At 44.8% G+C, this 15,898-nt stretch overlaps 1 protein-coding gene across 1 annotated transcript in view; it reads left to right on the forward strand.

The window, feature by feature from the left end:
* Positions 1–15,898, forward strand: part of DPH1 (diphthamide biosynthesis 1) — a 410,699-nt gene that overhangs the window by 361,615 nt on the left and 33,186 nt on the right. The window contains exons 7-8 of the mRNA XM_075335338.1: positions 9,150–9,218; positions 15,724–15,880. Of these exons, the coding sequence (XP_075191453.1) occupies positions 9,150–9,218; positions 15,724–15,880 (226 nt within the window). The remainder of the gene's footprint in view (positions 1–9,149; positions 9,219–15,723; positions 15,881–15,898) is intronic.

Genomic DNA, 15,898 nt, shown 5'->3' on the forward strand with positions numbered 1-15,898 from the left:
TGGCTGTATATAAAAATTGGGCGAAGTCCACATCGTTTTTGTTTTTTTTATTATTTAATGACATGTATGAAATAATTAAAAAAAAGGGCTTCCCTATATTTTTGGTTTTCAGCCAGGTATAAATAGGCAGCTGGGGGTTGGGGGCAGCCGGTACCTGCCTGCTGTACCTGGCTAGCATATAAAAATATGGCGAAGCCCACGTCTCTTAGGCTATGTGCGCACGCTGCAGTTTTGTTTCTTCAGCAAAAAACGCACCCTTGGCTGAAAAAATACATAAAAAACCTCATGTGTTTTGCCGCGTTTCAGTGCATTTTTGGGTACGTTTTTGCTCATGCGTTTTTTCACTATATTCAATGGAAAGACACATGTCAAAAACGCACAAAGAAGTGACATGCTGCTTCTTTTTTCTGCAACCAAAACTGCAAGGAAATAAGAAGCAACGTGTGCACAGCCTTTCTGAATTCTCATAGACTTTTCTGGGGAAGGAAATGCATGCAGTTTAGGGCAACAAACCACCAAAAACGCATAAAATACTGCACTGTGCGCACAGGGCCTTAAGGGGGCTTTACACGCTACGATATCGTTAATGTTTGGTCGCCGGGGTGAAGTTGTTAGTGACGCACATCCGGCGTCATTAACGATATCGCAGCGTGTAATACTTACCAGCGACCTCAAAAATGGTGAAAATCGTTCACCATGGAGAGGTCGTCCCAAAGTCAAAAATCGGTAAGGGTTGTTTAGCGTTGTGGTTCATCGCTCATGCGGCAGCACACATCGCTATGTGTGACACCGCAGGAGCGAGGAACGTCTCCTTACCTGCCGCCGGCCCCAATGAGGAAGGAAGGAGGTGGGCGGGATGTTACGTCCTGCTCATCTCCGCCCCTCTGCTTTGATTGGCCGGCCGCTTAGTGACGTTGCGGTGACGTCGCTGTGATGCCGAACGTCCCTCCCCCTTGAAGGAGGGATTGTTCGGCAGTCACAGCGACGACGCCGACCAGGTAAGTATGTGTGACGCTGCGTAGCGATAATGTTCGCAGCGATCACAAACAATCGCATGCGCGACGGGGGCGGGTACTTACACGGTCGCTATCGCTAGAAATTGCTAGCGATATCGCTACCGTGTAAAGCCCCCTTTAGTCTCAGATCTGTCAATATAAAGGGGTCTACGGGATGGTCACAGTACATGGATAGTACTTAATCCTGCTCCTGCAATACGTGCCACAACTGCGCAGAATGAGCAGGTAGCAATCACAGCACCTGCATGGTCTAAATATAAAATAATTGCCTTAATTAAGATATCTATGGTACAAAATCTCAATATTTCCCATCTGTATGAAATGTTTAGCAATATTTCTGATTTCAAAATGGAGTGAGTACAATCGGCTGTCGTACCACAGTAGGGATATCAAGCTGACGTTGCTTCAAAATTGGAAATGTTTTACGGTTTGCAATGTCTGATGCCCAAAAGAAAAAGAATCCGTAATGCTTTGTCAGCAATAGTCTGTAAAGTAATTCTACTTACAGTTCATTACAAAGTAGAAACCAGACTAAAAACTGAGTTTTTTATTTTAAAAAAATAAATAAATAATAATGAAGGCTGGAATATCAAAATGACAGCGTTTTAGGGGGTCAAGTTGAATGTTTTTATGGCGAGGCTCCCTGCAGACATGGACGTGCTAATCCATCAATGAAGCTGGTGATTTTATCCAAAAGTTGTGAACAAAGTATATTGTTCTCAATCAAGGAATGGAGAGTCTAATTGCTCCCGTCTTCAGGTGCCGTAAGACAAGTGCACCCTGGGCTCTTAATGTGCTTGAACTCCAATTTTAAGGATCTGCGGGAGGTCCAGGTGTTGTGTCTAAGATAAAGGTAGAAAAAAACCCACTTGTTTTACTACTGTCTTGGAGCAGATTAATACTGCAAGACAATGACCACAGGCAAACATCCAAGGTCATGAAGAACGGTCTTCAGTAAAAAATAAAAGCAGCTGAAGATGAAGACACCAGAAAGCCTAGATCTCAACTTCACTGAGATTTTGTAAATTTGCAGAAAAACTATGGCAAGTTCACAATCTCCTTGTCAATTTCCTTAAGAAACATGAAAAAATAGGTATAAGGAGATGACAGTAAATATTAATTGCAATTAATGCTTTATATTAAAAAACTGCCAGTAAATATTTTTGAAAATGTCTTTAAAAAGAAGTGTGCTTTTGGCTAAGTAATAGGGTATGTGCACACGTTTAGAACTGGTTGTAGAAATGTCATGGGTGACAGACAGTCATGTGGCTTCTGGCAATAGAAGGTCACAGCGTTTAGCTGTGCAAAATGCTCCCTGACTCTCTATTGTTGCTCATGTTAGTATTCATTGTACTTGGTAGCTTTCCTGCTGGGTTTGAATCTCTTCTCCTTTAGGACCCAGCGGAGCTCTCCTTCTATCCAGTTGTTGATTATCAGTATTTCCCTTGTGTTTAAATAATCCCATCTTTCCTGGACTTGTGCTGGTAAGATTATTCAGTTCATTCTAGCTCTGGTTGCAAGCAGGTGGCTTGTACTCCTCTGTGGTATCGTTGCTCTAGCTTTGCTAAACTTCTACCTGAGTCACCTATGGATAAGTAGTTCATACATTTTCCCCTGTGTGTCCGCCTTGTTGTATTCTGTGTTTAATAAGGTTGACAAAAAGCTTATCCCATCCGTTCCTAGGACCTAGCACTAGGGATACCCTAGGATCAGGTATCCAGCTCTGCGCATAGGTGCAGAACCTATCTAGGGTGGTCAGGGACCAGCAGTAGGTTTGGTTAGGGGTCACCATCTTCCCCTTCCCTAGACACAGGGTTTCCCTTCCCGTTGGCTTGGTACTTCCCCGTACCTAGCATGACAAGAAATTTCTGCATCTCTTGGCAGGAAAAAGGCAGCTGCAAAAACGTGCAGTTTTGCCACGTTTTCATTTTGTGTTTTATGCGTCTTTGCCTCTTGGTTTTGATGCAGATTTTCCACATTCATTAGAATGGGTGATATCTGCATCAAAAAAGCTGCAAGAGTTTACATGATCCAGATTTAGATCTGCAAGGAGAAAATCCTCAACATGTGCAGGAGACTTCAGGATTCTCATTCATTTTGCTGGCACCAGGATTCCCTTCTCGTTTTGTGACAAATATACAAAAGCATCAAAAAATGCGATTAAAAACACTACGTGTGCACACAGCCATACGCTAGGTCAGTATTGTGCAATCATTTTCAAGGCGATTTCTCCGTAGATCAGGTTTTAGTAGTCAGCTGTAATGGAAGCCAGTGATCTGTTGTTGGTTAGGAGGGGGGCACGTTCATTCAGTATAATCAGTGGTTGATATACACATAAATATATATGTATGACTGCAGACATAGAAATATAAGAAAGTCTAATTTCTTCTATACCAGTTATTTTTGGCCTAATGCCTACATGAATAGAAAAAAAATTGAGACCATATTTCTGTGTCTTCTGTGCGTCTTAGTCACAAAACTCCGGTTTTGCTCTCCACACCTGTAAACACAATATAAATCAACCTTTCAAGCCGCCGGCTCTTTGTATGGATGTGTTTTTCACTGTGACACGCTGTGCATGATCGGATAATCCATAGGAGATAATTGGCAAACCAGTGCAGTGACTTTATTGGCTTTAGTCCAAGGTGGTAGATCAGTAGCCCGCTATAGAGACCGAGGCGATTAATCCTATAAATGCAGTCACATCTATTGTCAGGCCCAGCTGTCCATCAGGCTGAGCTGTCATAACAGATCGATGACGGACAGGTGTGACCCATGTATCTGCTGGAATCCGTGACGCCATGTTTGCTGTCACACAATTTATGTTTCATAAAGAAATGGCATTTGAAGTTAGGACATTGATAAGACGAGACAAGATAATCCCATACAATTATTATGTAATGTTCTGCACCACAGCAACCATGTAATGCCCAATCCATTGGTTTTTTCAATGCTGGAGAGGAGAAGTGAGGGTTAAAGGGAACCTGTCACCAGATTTGGGGCCTATAAGCTGCGGCCACCACCAGTGGGCTCTTATATACAGCATTCTAACATCCTAACCAGGCTGTTGTGTAGAATGTAAAAATCACTTTATAATACTTACCTAAACAGTCGCTGCGGTGGAGTTGGGTCATATGGGCGTCTCAGTTGTCCAGTGCCAGCAATTCCTCTTTTGGCCATCTTTGTCGTCCTTCTTATGAAGCCGGGGTGCATGACGAGTCCTACGTCATCCACACTCTCTGGCATTGAGGTCCTGCGTGGGACCAGCGAGTGTGTATGACGTAGGATGCGTCATGCACACAGACTTCAGAAGGACGACGAAGATGGCCAAAACAGGAGGCACCGGCACCGAAGAATGGAGACGCCCATATGACCCAACTGCACCGCAGCGACCGTTTAGGTAAATATTATCAAGTGATTTTTACGTGATTTTTATGTTAGAATGCTGTATATAAGAGCCCACTGGTGGTGGCTGCAGGTTATAGGCCCCAAATCTGCTGACAGTTTCCCTTTAATGCCGTCACCAAAGGAGGCAAAAAATTGTTGATTTGGTAATAAAAATGTTTTATTTCATAGGTCTCATAGGTCAACACATTTCAGGGATCATGTCCCCTTCTTCAGGACCACAAAAGAAGAAAAATCAACAATGATTGTTGATTTTCTTCTTTTTGGTCCTGAAGAAGGAGACTTGATCCCTGAAACGTGTTGACCTATGAGACCTATGAAATAAAACATTTTTATTACTAAATCAACTATTTTTTCTCTCCTTTAGTGACAGTGGGGCATTAACCCTCACTTCTCCTCTCCAGCACTAAAGATCCCTCCACGTGGGGCTGCGGCGGCCGCCGCCGTTGTCTTTATGCTTGCTTGGTGGTTGTGACCTTCACAACCTTATAAGGTGAGCGTAATCTTTACACACCGCTATTTCAATATCTGGTAAAACCCTATTTGCGCTCTTTGTCCTCAGCTTTTTACATTTCGATCCCTTGGTTTTTCATATAACTAGAGCTGGAATATTCTTTTTTAGATCAGGACTTTGGTTTTCTCCCACGTTTCTAAAACATTCAACTCTGTTCTTTGACTTTCTATGAATAGGCCCTTACTCTAAAGTGCTGAAATAGAACTAGGGAAATATGATTGGGATAAGTCTATCCTCTATACAGAGCTATCAAGTATGTTGGCAGTAAATAAATGTTAGGCAAGACTTAAGAGGGCTTTACACACAACGACATCGCTAACGAGATGTCGTTGGGGTCACGGAATTTGTGACGCACATCCGGCCTCGTTAGTGACGTCATTGCGTGTGACACCGCAGGAACGACCATTAACAAACAAAAATAATCACCATATCGTTGATCGTTATCCAGTCGTTCCTATCCCTATTATCGCTGCTTTTGCAGGTACGATGTTGTTCGTCGTTCCTGCGGCAGCACACATCGCTATGTGTGACACCGCAGGAACAAGGAACAACATCGCACATGCGGTCACACGCAATGAGGAAGGAAAGAGGTGGGCGGGATGTTCGTCCCGCTCATCTCCGCCCCTCTGCTTCTATTGGGCGGCCGCTTGGTGACGCCGCTGTGACGCCGCACGAACTGCCCCCTTATAAAGGAGGCGGTTCGCCGGCTACAGCGACGTCGCTAGGCAGGTAAGTATAGTGTAACGGGTGTTAGCGGTGTGCGCCACGGGCAGCGATTTGCCTGTGACGTCCAACCGACAAGGTTGGATACGCTCGCTAGCGATATCGCTGCGTGTAAAGCCCGCTTTAGTGTTTCAGTATTGATGGTGTTATCATCATGGGGTGTTTGATCTATTTTGTACTATGTTTTGGAAGATGATTTCTGGTACTGGGCATAGTTAGTAACCACTGCAGCCAATCACTGTGTCCAGTGATTCTGGCGATATATTGGGTGGTATCTGCTGGAGATATGAGCGCTGTAGATGTGATGTCACAAAAGACTAGAACAGCAGCCGAGAGACGGCACTTGACCTGGGCAAAGTAAAGGTACGTGCCCATGTTGAGTGTTTGGTTTTTTTTACCCTGTTTTTGTTCGCTGTTTTAAAACTGCAGCATTTTACAGTTCAAGGATGAGATTTATAGAAATCTTATGCCCACTGTGCTCCTTTTTTACGCTGCATAAACTCACCTGTGGTGCATTTTACCAATCCACAGCATGACAAATTATTTTGCGGGTACACTGAGTTTTCAGTGCGGAATTTCCCCATAGACTTACATTAGATGCAGAAAATTTGCAGCTAAAAACGGCAAATGCTTTTTTAGTTTGATTCCACGTCGTAAGTGCATCAAAAACGCATGTTATCCGAACCTAATGATGTTATTACCAGGAAGTTATACAAACACAAACACTTTGTTTAAAGCATGACACACCAAAGGAAGTAAAAAAACGCAATAAAACACACACCAAAACGCAAGTAAACTAAGGTGCCAAAATTCTGCAGTGTCAAAAACTCAACAAATACTGATCGTGTGAACAGTCTGACATCTCCATTAGTTATTTTAGACCTCTGAAACCCTAATTTAAATAGTTTTAATAGGTAAAGTCACTTTAAAATACCATACATATTTATTTAATTTAAATTTGAATGTTTGGGTTCTGAGAACAATCTCTAATAATTTTAGCCAAGACCAGTGGTCCTTCTGTTCCACTATCCTAATCAACAAGCATGTTTTTACCACCCAGACTATCCAAACACAACACATGATCACTGATTACTGATGCAACTTAGAAAGGCTTCTTGTGGTGCTTATGTGCCGCGCCCGTACCAGCAGCCGTGCTGCTCGGATCCGGATCTGCGGTATGGCTCGAGGGACTGTACCAGACCCGGCGGTCACGAGGACACTCCGAATAAAAGAGTGTACGGGGGTTGTTGAAAACTGTCTGTGACACCACCCAAGGTGTGTGGTGAGATGTAGCACCACCGCTGCTGTTGTGGGGCTCGCAGGGGCGATGGACTGGCAGCTGGATGTTAACCCCTCTGTGGGCAGGGATGGATGCCCCGGGGCCCAATGTCTCTGTGCAGGGGATGATAACGACAGGGGCCGGTGCACCCGGTCAGGCCAGGAAAGTTACTCACTGTTGAATCAATCACACAAGTCTTTTGGTAAACCAAGGTGATGGTGGCCAGCTGCCGCAGACGGGTGTATCTGGTCCAACACCCGGGCTGATGGTCACTGCCCCTTTCCTCTGCACTTTGTGTTTTCTTGTGTAGACTTCCCAGTGTGTAATGCAGGAGTCCACTCCCGGTCCTATGGTTGGGAGCCATGCCTATCAGACGCTGACTTGTGGGATCTACCGGTCCCTGGCGGATGCCCTATCCCTCTCTGTGGTCGGTTGTATAGTTTTCGGGACTTAGGTTGGGACAGGACCTGGAATCCTGCCCTCAATCGGTTAATTAGCTAGGCCGTCGGTGCCGGTCTTGGCTTCAAGGTCCAAGTACCCCCTGGTGTGCACGGTTTCCGGGTCGGTTCTCCGGTGTCTGTACCGGCGGGCTACAACCCTGCCCCGGTGCACCTCGGATCTGCCGAGCCGTCTTCTCGTCTCCTGCTGGTGGTGACCACCGTCTGCCACCTAGCCAATGTGTCAGGGCTTCCACTCCAACCTCCACTCTCTCTAACTCCAGACTTCAACTCTACTCATCTGACTGCTCTCCAGACCCCTAGGTGGGCGTTTCCTTTCCGCCTGGTTCTGCCCACTGGTGTGCCTGTCCTTCCCTGAGGGGGGTGACTAGGGTTTTGTCGGCTGCTTTAACCCTGTGTGGGAGCGGTGTTGTGCGGGGGGCCTAATCTGTGTGACTGCCTGGTTTTGCCAGGGTGTCACACTTAGTTTAGGTATATCAGTGTTATGAATGTCTCCCAGTGGATGAAGTTTCTGCCGTAATCAACTCCAATATGTAACCAGCAAATTGGAATACTAATATGATTTTTTACTATATGCGGCATCTGAGGTTATGGGGTATGGAACAACATCTAAGGATAAATTTTATTACAAAGTATATGAACCATTATGTCAAATCATATTTTTGATTGGTGAATCTGTCAGAAACATTCTTCATGTCCAGGTAGGCAAATGATCCAAGGCTTTTCATGTAAGATATCATCTTTTATTATGTTACATTCACAAGAGCTGTATAAATTCATATACGGCTACATATTCATAAGAATAGCTTGGATATATAAATACTTCTGCAGCAAATGCATAGTAGGCATTTCAGATACTGCTAATTGTGACAGAACCACCTTGGTGGCCCGACTTTGGTTTATATGGATGCCCCACACCCACGCTTCATGTAGGAAAGAAAAATAGTAGATTTCTAGGCATTTCTTTTTCCACAAATGCCTTACAGAAGCTGAAATGAATGCTTGTCCAAGGATGACAGGACATCACTGTACAGTGGTCCATGGATACTATATATGTGCTCAACGTAGAGAGGACAATGGAGTTTATACAGAGGCCAGTCAAGGTGACGCTTGTAACAGAGCTCATTATTAGAAGGGAGAAATAGTTTTACTGAAGAGGCTACAGGAATACCTCATTATTTCTGACATTGTCTATCCAAGGATGCTTAAGGGAAGGAAGATCAGCATCTGATCCTTAATCCTGTATTATACCCGTCTACCTCAATTCAACACTTATTAGTGCTCCGTGATCTTTCCTGCACACAGAACAGAGAGAGGGGGATTAACTACCGCAGTTCTCCATTGAGGAGATGACTGAATACAGTTCTCCATGAAGGGAACTTAAGATATTTCCGCACTTTATTTATGTAATGTTGGCACCCCTGATAGTGGTGTAGGTAGCCTGCCAGGCCCCAGAATATAGAAACGTTCAGTAGGCCAGGACTGTAATTATTTGGGTGGAAAAATATTTCAAAATAAGAACTTCGGGTATATTTCCAGTTGGGAAATACTTGTATACATGTTTCTAATAGTTTATCTGTTAGCCATATCTATTTACATAGGGAATACCCTTAGCGGCAATGATGCCAGTGCCAATGATTTCACATATTTGCTAATGATCTGATGTGCTACTCTTATGTAGTTCCCAAAAGATCATGTGTGTCTAAATATTTGCCTTGCATGTTAGGATTTTAATATCTGTTGTTTGTTTGTAGGTATCTGGGCGATGGCCGCTTTCACCTGGAGTCCGTAATGATTGCCAACCCTGAGACGAAAGCTTACAGGTATGGGTATTATGGTTAGCTTCTCATCTCTGCTTTTATAGCTCTTTTGATGTCCATGCAGAAGATTAATGGTGCCACCATGGTTTTGTGACCATTGATTCATACAAGATATAAGTCAATACTACTATGTGGCCCCCACTGATCCCAAATCTCCACTGATTACAAATCCTGTTTGTATTCTTCAGCCTTGTCAGCCAAACCGCTCATGTGTTCAAGTATCTCGTGACTCTCCTTTCATAGCACATGTCAGTAAAAGGAAGGACCAGGCATGTTGAAAGTCAACATGCCCAATCCCTTTTGTGACTATATCACCCATCACCAGAGCTTTGGCAGTGACTTTATTCCTCTCTCTTCAGTGCCAAACTTTGCCTATATGTGCACTGTGTGACGGTAGGAATAGCTTTTGACCAAGGAGCATTTCATGAACAGCTATTGGTGAAATGTATGAGTTCGAACAGTTATTTTTGGTAATGGACTCTCATTACAAGGGATATATGATGAAGATAATCAACCACTTGTTAAAAAAAATTTGCAAAGCTTATCGAACACTCAGCTGTTATTACAGAGAAAATTTGTCTCTGGCCATAGTATTCCATGATGGCAGTGCAGATGATTGACCAACCATGTAATACATGGACAAGCTGGCTCTTCTATATGGTTCATAGGAGGAGATCCAGAGAAGGGCCCTAGTGTAATAATATGACATTTTAAAAGTGTTGTCATGAGATTGTATGACGTAGGCCTTTTAGGCATGTTGGTCATCTGGGTCCTAGGAAATCATATTCCAGCTGGTCTTATATCTTATTAGAAAGATTCCGGATTTGATACTCCATACTCTTAATTAAACTTTTGATGACGTACATGCAAACTTCGAAATAATTTTATGTTAGATCGAGGCTTCAGGATAGTAAAGAACCTTTAACACCATGAGTCATCTAGGTTATCATAAGACTTCAGTACACAAAGTGATTTTATGTGAGATATGCCTTTGTAGGTTAAGTCCCTATCACACATAGTGAGATCACTAGCGAGATTGCTGAAACGTCACAGGTTTTGTGACGTATCAGCGACCTCGCCAGCGATATCGCTGTCTGTGACAAGCAGCAGCGAGTGGGCTCCTGCTGCGAGGTCGCTGATCATGACACAACAATCAGGACCATTTTTTGCTTGTTGGTCTCCTGCTGTGCAGCACGCATCGGCGTGTTTGACGGCGGAAGACCAACGAGCACCAGTTCTGAGTGTGCAGGGAGCCGTCGTTACACAGGTGGCTGATGGCTGGTCGCTGTAGAGATCTGCCTCATTGACAGTTCAACCATGTAGCGATGTTCCAGCGATCCCTGCCAGGTCGGATAGCTGGTGGGATCGCTGGTACGTCACTATGTGTAACAGGACCCTTAGAGCTAGAGATGAGCGGACTTGTGGAAGTTCGGTGGGTTCAGCCGGACTTCAGATAAAGTTCGGATTGGGACCTGAACTTGACAAGAACCCCAGTGGAAGTCACTAATTGGGCAGTTGGGGTGTCCACCCACATGCAGCCAACCATAAACAGATCACTTCCGGGGGAGGGTGGGCAGGGTTTATAATTTATTATTTTTTTTTTTTGGTGCACCCTACATCTGACCAGTGTGAGCCGATCAAACGCTGCAAGCAGCTCACACTGGGCTGGGGATCCAGTATACCCGTGCACAGCGATGCTGGCTCCAGTGGTCAGCATACATAAAGCAGCCAAACTCTTAAGGCTAGTTTCACACTTGCGTTGAACGGTATCCGTTGCATTGCATTGTGTGAGGGATGCAACTGATGTGTTGCATATAGTGGCACAACAGATGCTGCAAAACAACGGAATCCGTTTTGATTTTTTTTTTGATTTTTTTTTTTTTTTACAGTTTACCGTCGGCAGACTATTGTGAACGATCAGCTGATCGCTCCCAGTAGCTGGCCGCCGGGTGATCAGCTGATCGCTCCCCGTAGCCAGCTGCCGGGTGATCAGCTGATCGCTCCCAATAGCCGACCTTCGGGTGATCAGCTGATCGCTCCCAATAGCCGACCTTCGGGTGATCAGCTGATCGCTCCCAGTAGCTGGCCGCTGGGTGATCAGCTGATTGCTCCCCGTAGCTGGCCGCCGGGTGATCAGCTGATCGCTCCCAGTAGCCGGCCGCCGGGTGATCAGCTGATCGCTCCCAGTAGCCGGCCGCCGGGTGATCAGCTGATCGCTCCCAGTAACCGGAGCTGATCGCTTGGCCGCCGAGAATGTGTGCGGGGGGCGGAGTGAGGAGTGGGTGGAGCCGAGCGGGGCCATGGCGCTGAGGACAGGTGAGTGTGTGTGTGTACATACATGTGGAGTGGAGTGCGGGAGGGGGCGGAGCCAAGCGGGGAAGTGTCGGGCTCCCTGCACACGTAGCGAGGGTAAATATCGGCAAAGCACTTTGCTTGGTTACCCGATATTTACCCTGGTTGCGGGTGCAGGGAGCCAGAGAGGGCATGCGCAGTGAAATCCAACGGATTGCACTGCTCAAAAAAAGTTACATGCTGCATTCCTCCCGCCCGGCACAGCGTCAAAATAATGACGCTGCGTCGTCCAGCGGATGCAACGCTGACACTTGCGTTACAGTGCGTCGTCCATACAAGTCTATGGAGAATAGCGCAGTGCGTTAACGGACTGCGCTATTCTCCATAGTGACGGACTCTGCTGAACGCAAGTGTGAAAGTACCCTAACACTGATTGATTTGTCCAGTCTGTATTTGGTACGAACCCCGAACACGAGACCTTGGGTTCACTCATCTCTAGTTAGAGCCTAAATATACCATTGTTCCATCTAACTGTATGATCCAAGATGAACACTAAAGCGGGCTTTACACGCTACGATATCGCTAGCAATTTCTAGCGATATCGAGCGTGTAAGTACCCGCCCCTTTCGCACATGCTATATCGTGTGATCGCTGCCGCAGCGAACATTATCGCTACGGCAGCGTCACACGCACTTGCCTGGTCGGCGGCGTCGCTGTGACTGCTGAACAATCCCTCCCTCAAGGTGAAGGGACGTTCGGCGTCACCGCGACGTCACTAAGCGGCCGGCCAATCAAAGCTGAGGGGCGGAGATGAGCGGGCATAACATCCCGCCCACCTCCTTCCTTCCGCATTGTGGCCGGCGGCAGGTAAGGAGACGTTCCACGCTCCTGCGGTGTCACACGGAGCGATGTGTGCTGCCGCATGAGCGATGAACCACCTGGATAAACAACCCTTACCGATTTTTGAGTTTGGGATGACCTCTCCATGGTGAACGATTTTCACCATTTTTGAGGTCGCTTAAGGTCGCTGGTCAGTGTCACACGCTGCGATATCGTTAATGGCGCCGGATGTGCGTCACTAACAACGTGACCCCGACGATAAAACATTAACGATATCATAGCGTGTAAAGCCCCCTTAACTTTGGAAAGGCTTTTATAGCCGTCCCAATGTGATGGATAGGACAATGAAAATGTATACGTGTGGATGTATTTTGCAGGTTTCTGTGACTATTGCTCCATTATCTCTTTATTTTTCATCCTGACAATAGCAGGTTGGGGAGATTTACTCACTTTCTCGTTTCCTGCCCCTCATTATGATGTTCGGCAGCGCATACTATTTATTTTATCTGTTTATTTCCTTGGCTCACTTTTCCGGAATAACTTTGAGATGCTTTTTAAATATTGCACATTTTATCCTCAATAAATAATGTTCATGCTGAGTTGGGCTTGTTTCATGATCATTCCCAGGGTTTAAAGCATCACACACCAGACTTGTTATCTCCTCTGCATTTCTGAATGTGGTGCAGGGAACCTGAATAAATGTTTCTTATAAGTTCTTGCACAGCTCGGCAGTTCGGGTGGACCTGGCAGATATAGCGCACGTACAGGGAGGTTACACCAGCTAATTTGCTTTGTCCTTACTTCATACGCAGTTGACATTTGGGTTGGTATTCCAAAATGACGTGGTCTGAAGCCTGCTCCTCTTCAGATTACAGCAAAGATGGATTTGCATTTGGCCTGTTGAATGCATTGTTAATCTGGGGCTCAGGTAAAGAACACTTAGTTCAAACTGGAACTAAACGCACGGATATTCCAAAATCTAGATTAAGTCTCGTGTGTGAAAGCTTAAAATGTGTTCAGAAACTTGGATCAACACACATAGTAATGGAGGGATAAGGGTGAGAAACCGGACCTGATGCTCTGAATCGGGGTAATCCATAAGTCATGAAATGTAGAGCTTAATTTTTAGTAGTTGAAGAAGATGGGGTGCTCTGACATTTTAGGATCAGGCTAAAAGGTCTGACTTTTTAGAGGGTGAGCTTAATGGCAGGCTTAACGCATAGATCCACTTTGCAGCTTCATTTTACAATTTATACTATGGATATGAATGTATTCTAGTCTGATGTGGGCAAATTGTATGAAGTGGAGAACTTTACATTCCAGGAGCTCCACTAAATTCTTAAGGGTCTTCTCTGTCAGCAGAAATCAGAATACCTCATAGAATAAGAATGGGCCGTGGGAAACGCTATAGCTGCACATCAATGGCTTCATGTCCTTTGTAGATCACTTTATATCAGGATATCTCATCCATTCAATGATGTTCAAAAGTGGAATTATACTTTACCAGGAATCAAAGTGCAAACAAATGCAATTTTTTAAAGAGTGTCTAAAGTTTTGCTGTTATTTTTTATATGTTGTTCTTCTCTTAATTGCAAGCAGAATGGTGGGGGTCCTGGACCCCCCACCAAATGCTCCGACACGCCCCTAGAAGAGCACAGCTCAGGCTACAGGAGCGCAGGACAAGCCTATGATCTCTGGAGCTGTGCACTCGTGCCTCCTGAGCTGATCACCTCTCGGGGTATTTTTGTGTTCGGTGGAGGTCGCAAAACCTGGGCCCTCACCAATCTAGAGACAACATATCAAGAATAATAGCATTGGTGTAGCACCTCCTCAAGGCTCTGTGCGCTAAGTAGTGTTTTAAATATGTTTAAATTATTTTTTTTAAAAAAACAAAAACTGGAAATAATACATTAGAGAATCTGCTCATCTTGTGGCGGAGTCTCACTGTGACAGCCGGCACTTCTTGATCAGCACCAGCAACATTTTTGGACTGCCGGTTGCCAGCAAAGGGTAGACCACACGCTAGAGTCATTATGGGATGGTTGTCTAGTTTGAATTGTGGATGTCACAAGATAAAGACAGGAAACCATGTTTTTATGTTATCTATTGAAATAAGTGGACTGTCGTTTGTATGCCCAGTAAAGCTATGTTCTCCCGAAGGAGAGTGCTACCTTTTGTAGAGATTCTCTGTACTGCCTGATAAGACATTCAATACAAAAATATTCAGAAAGCACCATATGGTATCTATGCTGGGCATCATAATAAGGGGGAACCCTACGTCAACTTTTTACATTTATTTTTCCTGAACGATAGTGACCCGCAGACCGGTCTGTGATTGGAAACGTCAGACACACTGTCCCTCAGGGTGGGGGCGCGTTTGACTGCAACCAATCCCAGATGCTGGTGGGCGGAGAAAGCAGTGCATATGCATGAGGATAATAAATGGCCCCGGAAGTGAATGAGCAGCCTCGGGAGCAGTTATAGCAGTGCTGGAGTCTCTAAGTATGAAGCGCTTGCTTCATTCTTATTTTCTTTATTTTTCCTTTATTTTTTATTTTTTTTATTTCCCGAGTTTCCAGATCAGTGCCCAGAATTCCGGGCCCGGCACTTGGGTACGTTTGAAATCGTGCGGATCCGAATTTTTACAGTCTGGGTCCACCCATCACTAATAATAAGGTTTTTTGTTTTATTCATTACATAGGTAAGATCCATATAGTATAGGTTTTCTTCTTTGTTATTATATTTCTTTTTTTATACCTTTAGATAAATCCACTATATGGGGAAAAGCATTGGACACAAGTCTAAAGGCCCCGTTACACGCTACGATTTATCTGACAATCTCAGTAGCGATGTGACACGCCCAGATCGTAGTTACGATTTGCCGAGATCGCACATACTTCGTTTAGTAGCGGTCACACGTAACTATCTCACAAACAACGCTACATCATTCAGCGATATACTGTTTGACCAAGGCGGTCGTGTGGATGTTGTTTGTCGTTGGCAGGGTGTCAAATGTAGTAATATGTCTGCTGCGTTCCAAACAACGAACAATATTTTGAAACTGAACGACGTTTCAATGATCAACGATTTTCAACCTATTTGCAATCGTTTGGAGTCGCACGTAGGTGTCACACGCAACGACGTCGCTAACGACGGAAGAGCGTCACGGAAACCGTGACACAGACGACATATCGTCAGATAAATCGTAGTGTGTAACGGGGCCTTTAGTCATTGAATTCAGGTTTTTCTGTCTTTACCATTGCCCCAGGTGTATAGGATCCAGCCTTTAGCCTTTCTATAAAGGTTTCCTCTTTACATCTATACAGAGGTATGATTATTATATATAGTAAGCTTTTCTATTTATATGTTCTCACAGGTATGATCCTTACAGTAAGGTTTTCTCACGGGAATATTATGATCACAGCACCATGCGAAAAAATCGAGGTGATGCCATTTCTTCTGCTGCTGGAGCGAAAACATGGGGCCTTATTCTTGGTACATTAGGGCGGCAAGGATCCCCCAAAATACTTGAGGTAAGCACTTTAATGGTT

Source organism: Anomaloglossus baeobatrachus, chromosome 2 (assembly GCF_048569485.1).
Source record: "Anomaloglossus baeobatrachus isolate aAnoBae1 chromosome 2, aAnoBae1.hap1, whole genome shotgun sequence".
Classification (NCBI taxonomy): Eukaryota; Metazoa; Chordata; class Amphibia; order Anura; family Aromobatidae; genus Anomaloglossus; species Anomaloglossus baeobatrachus.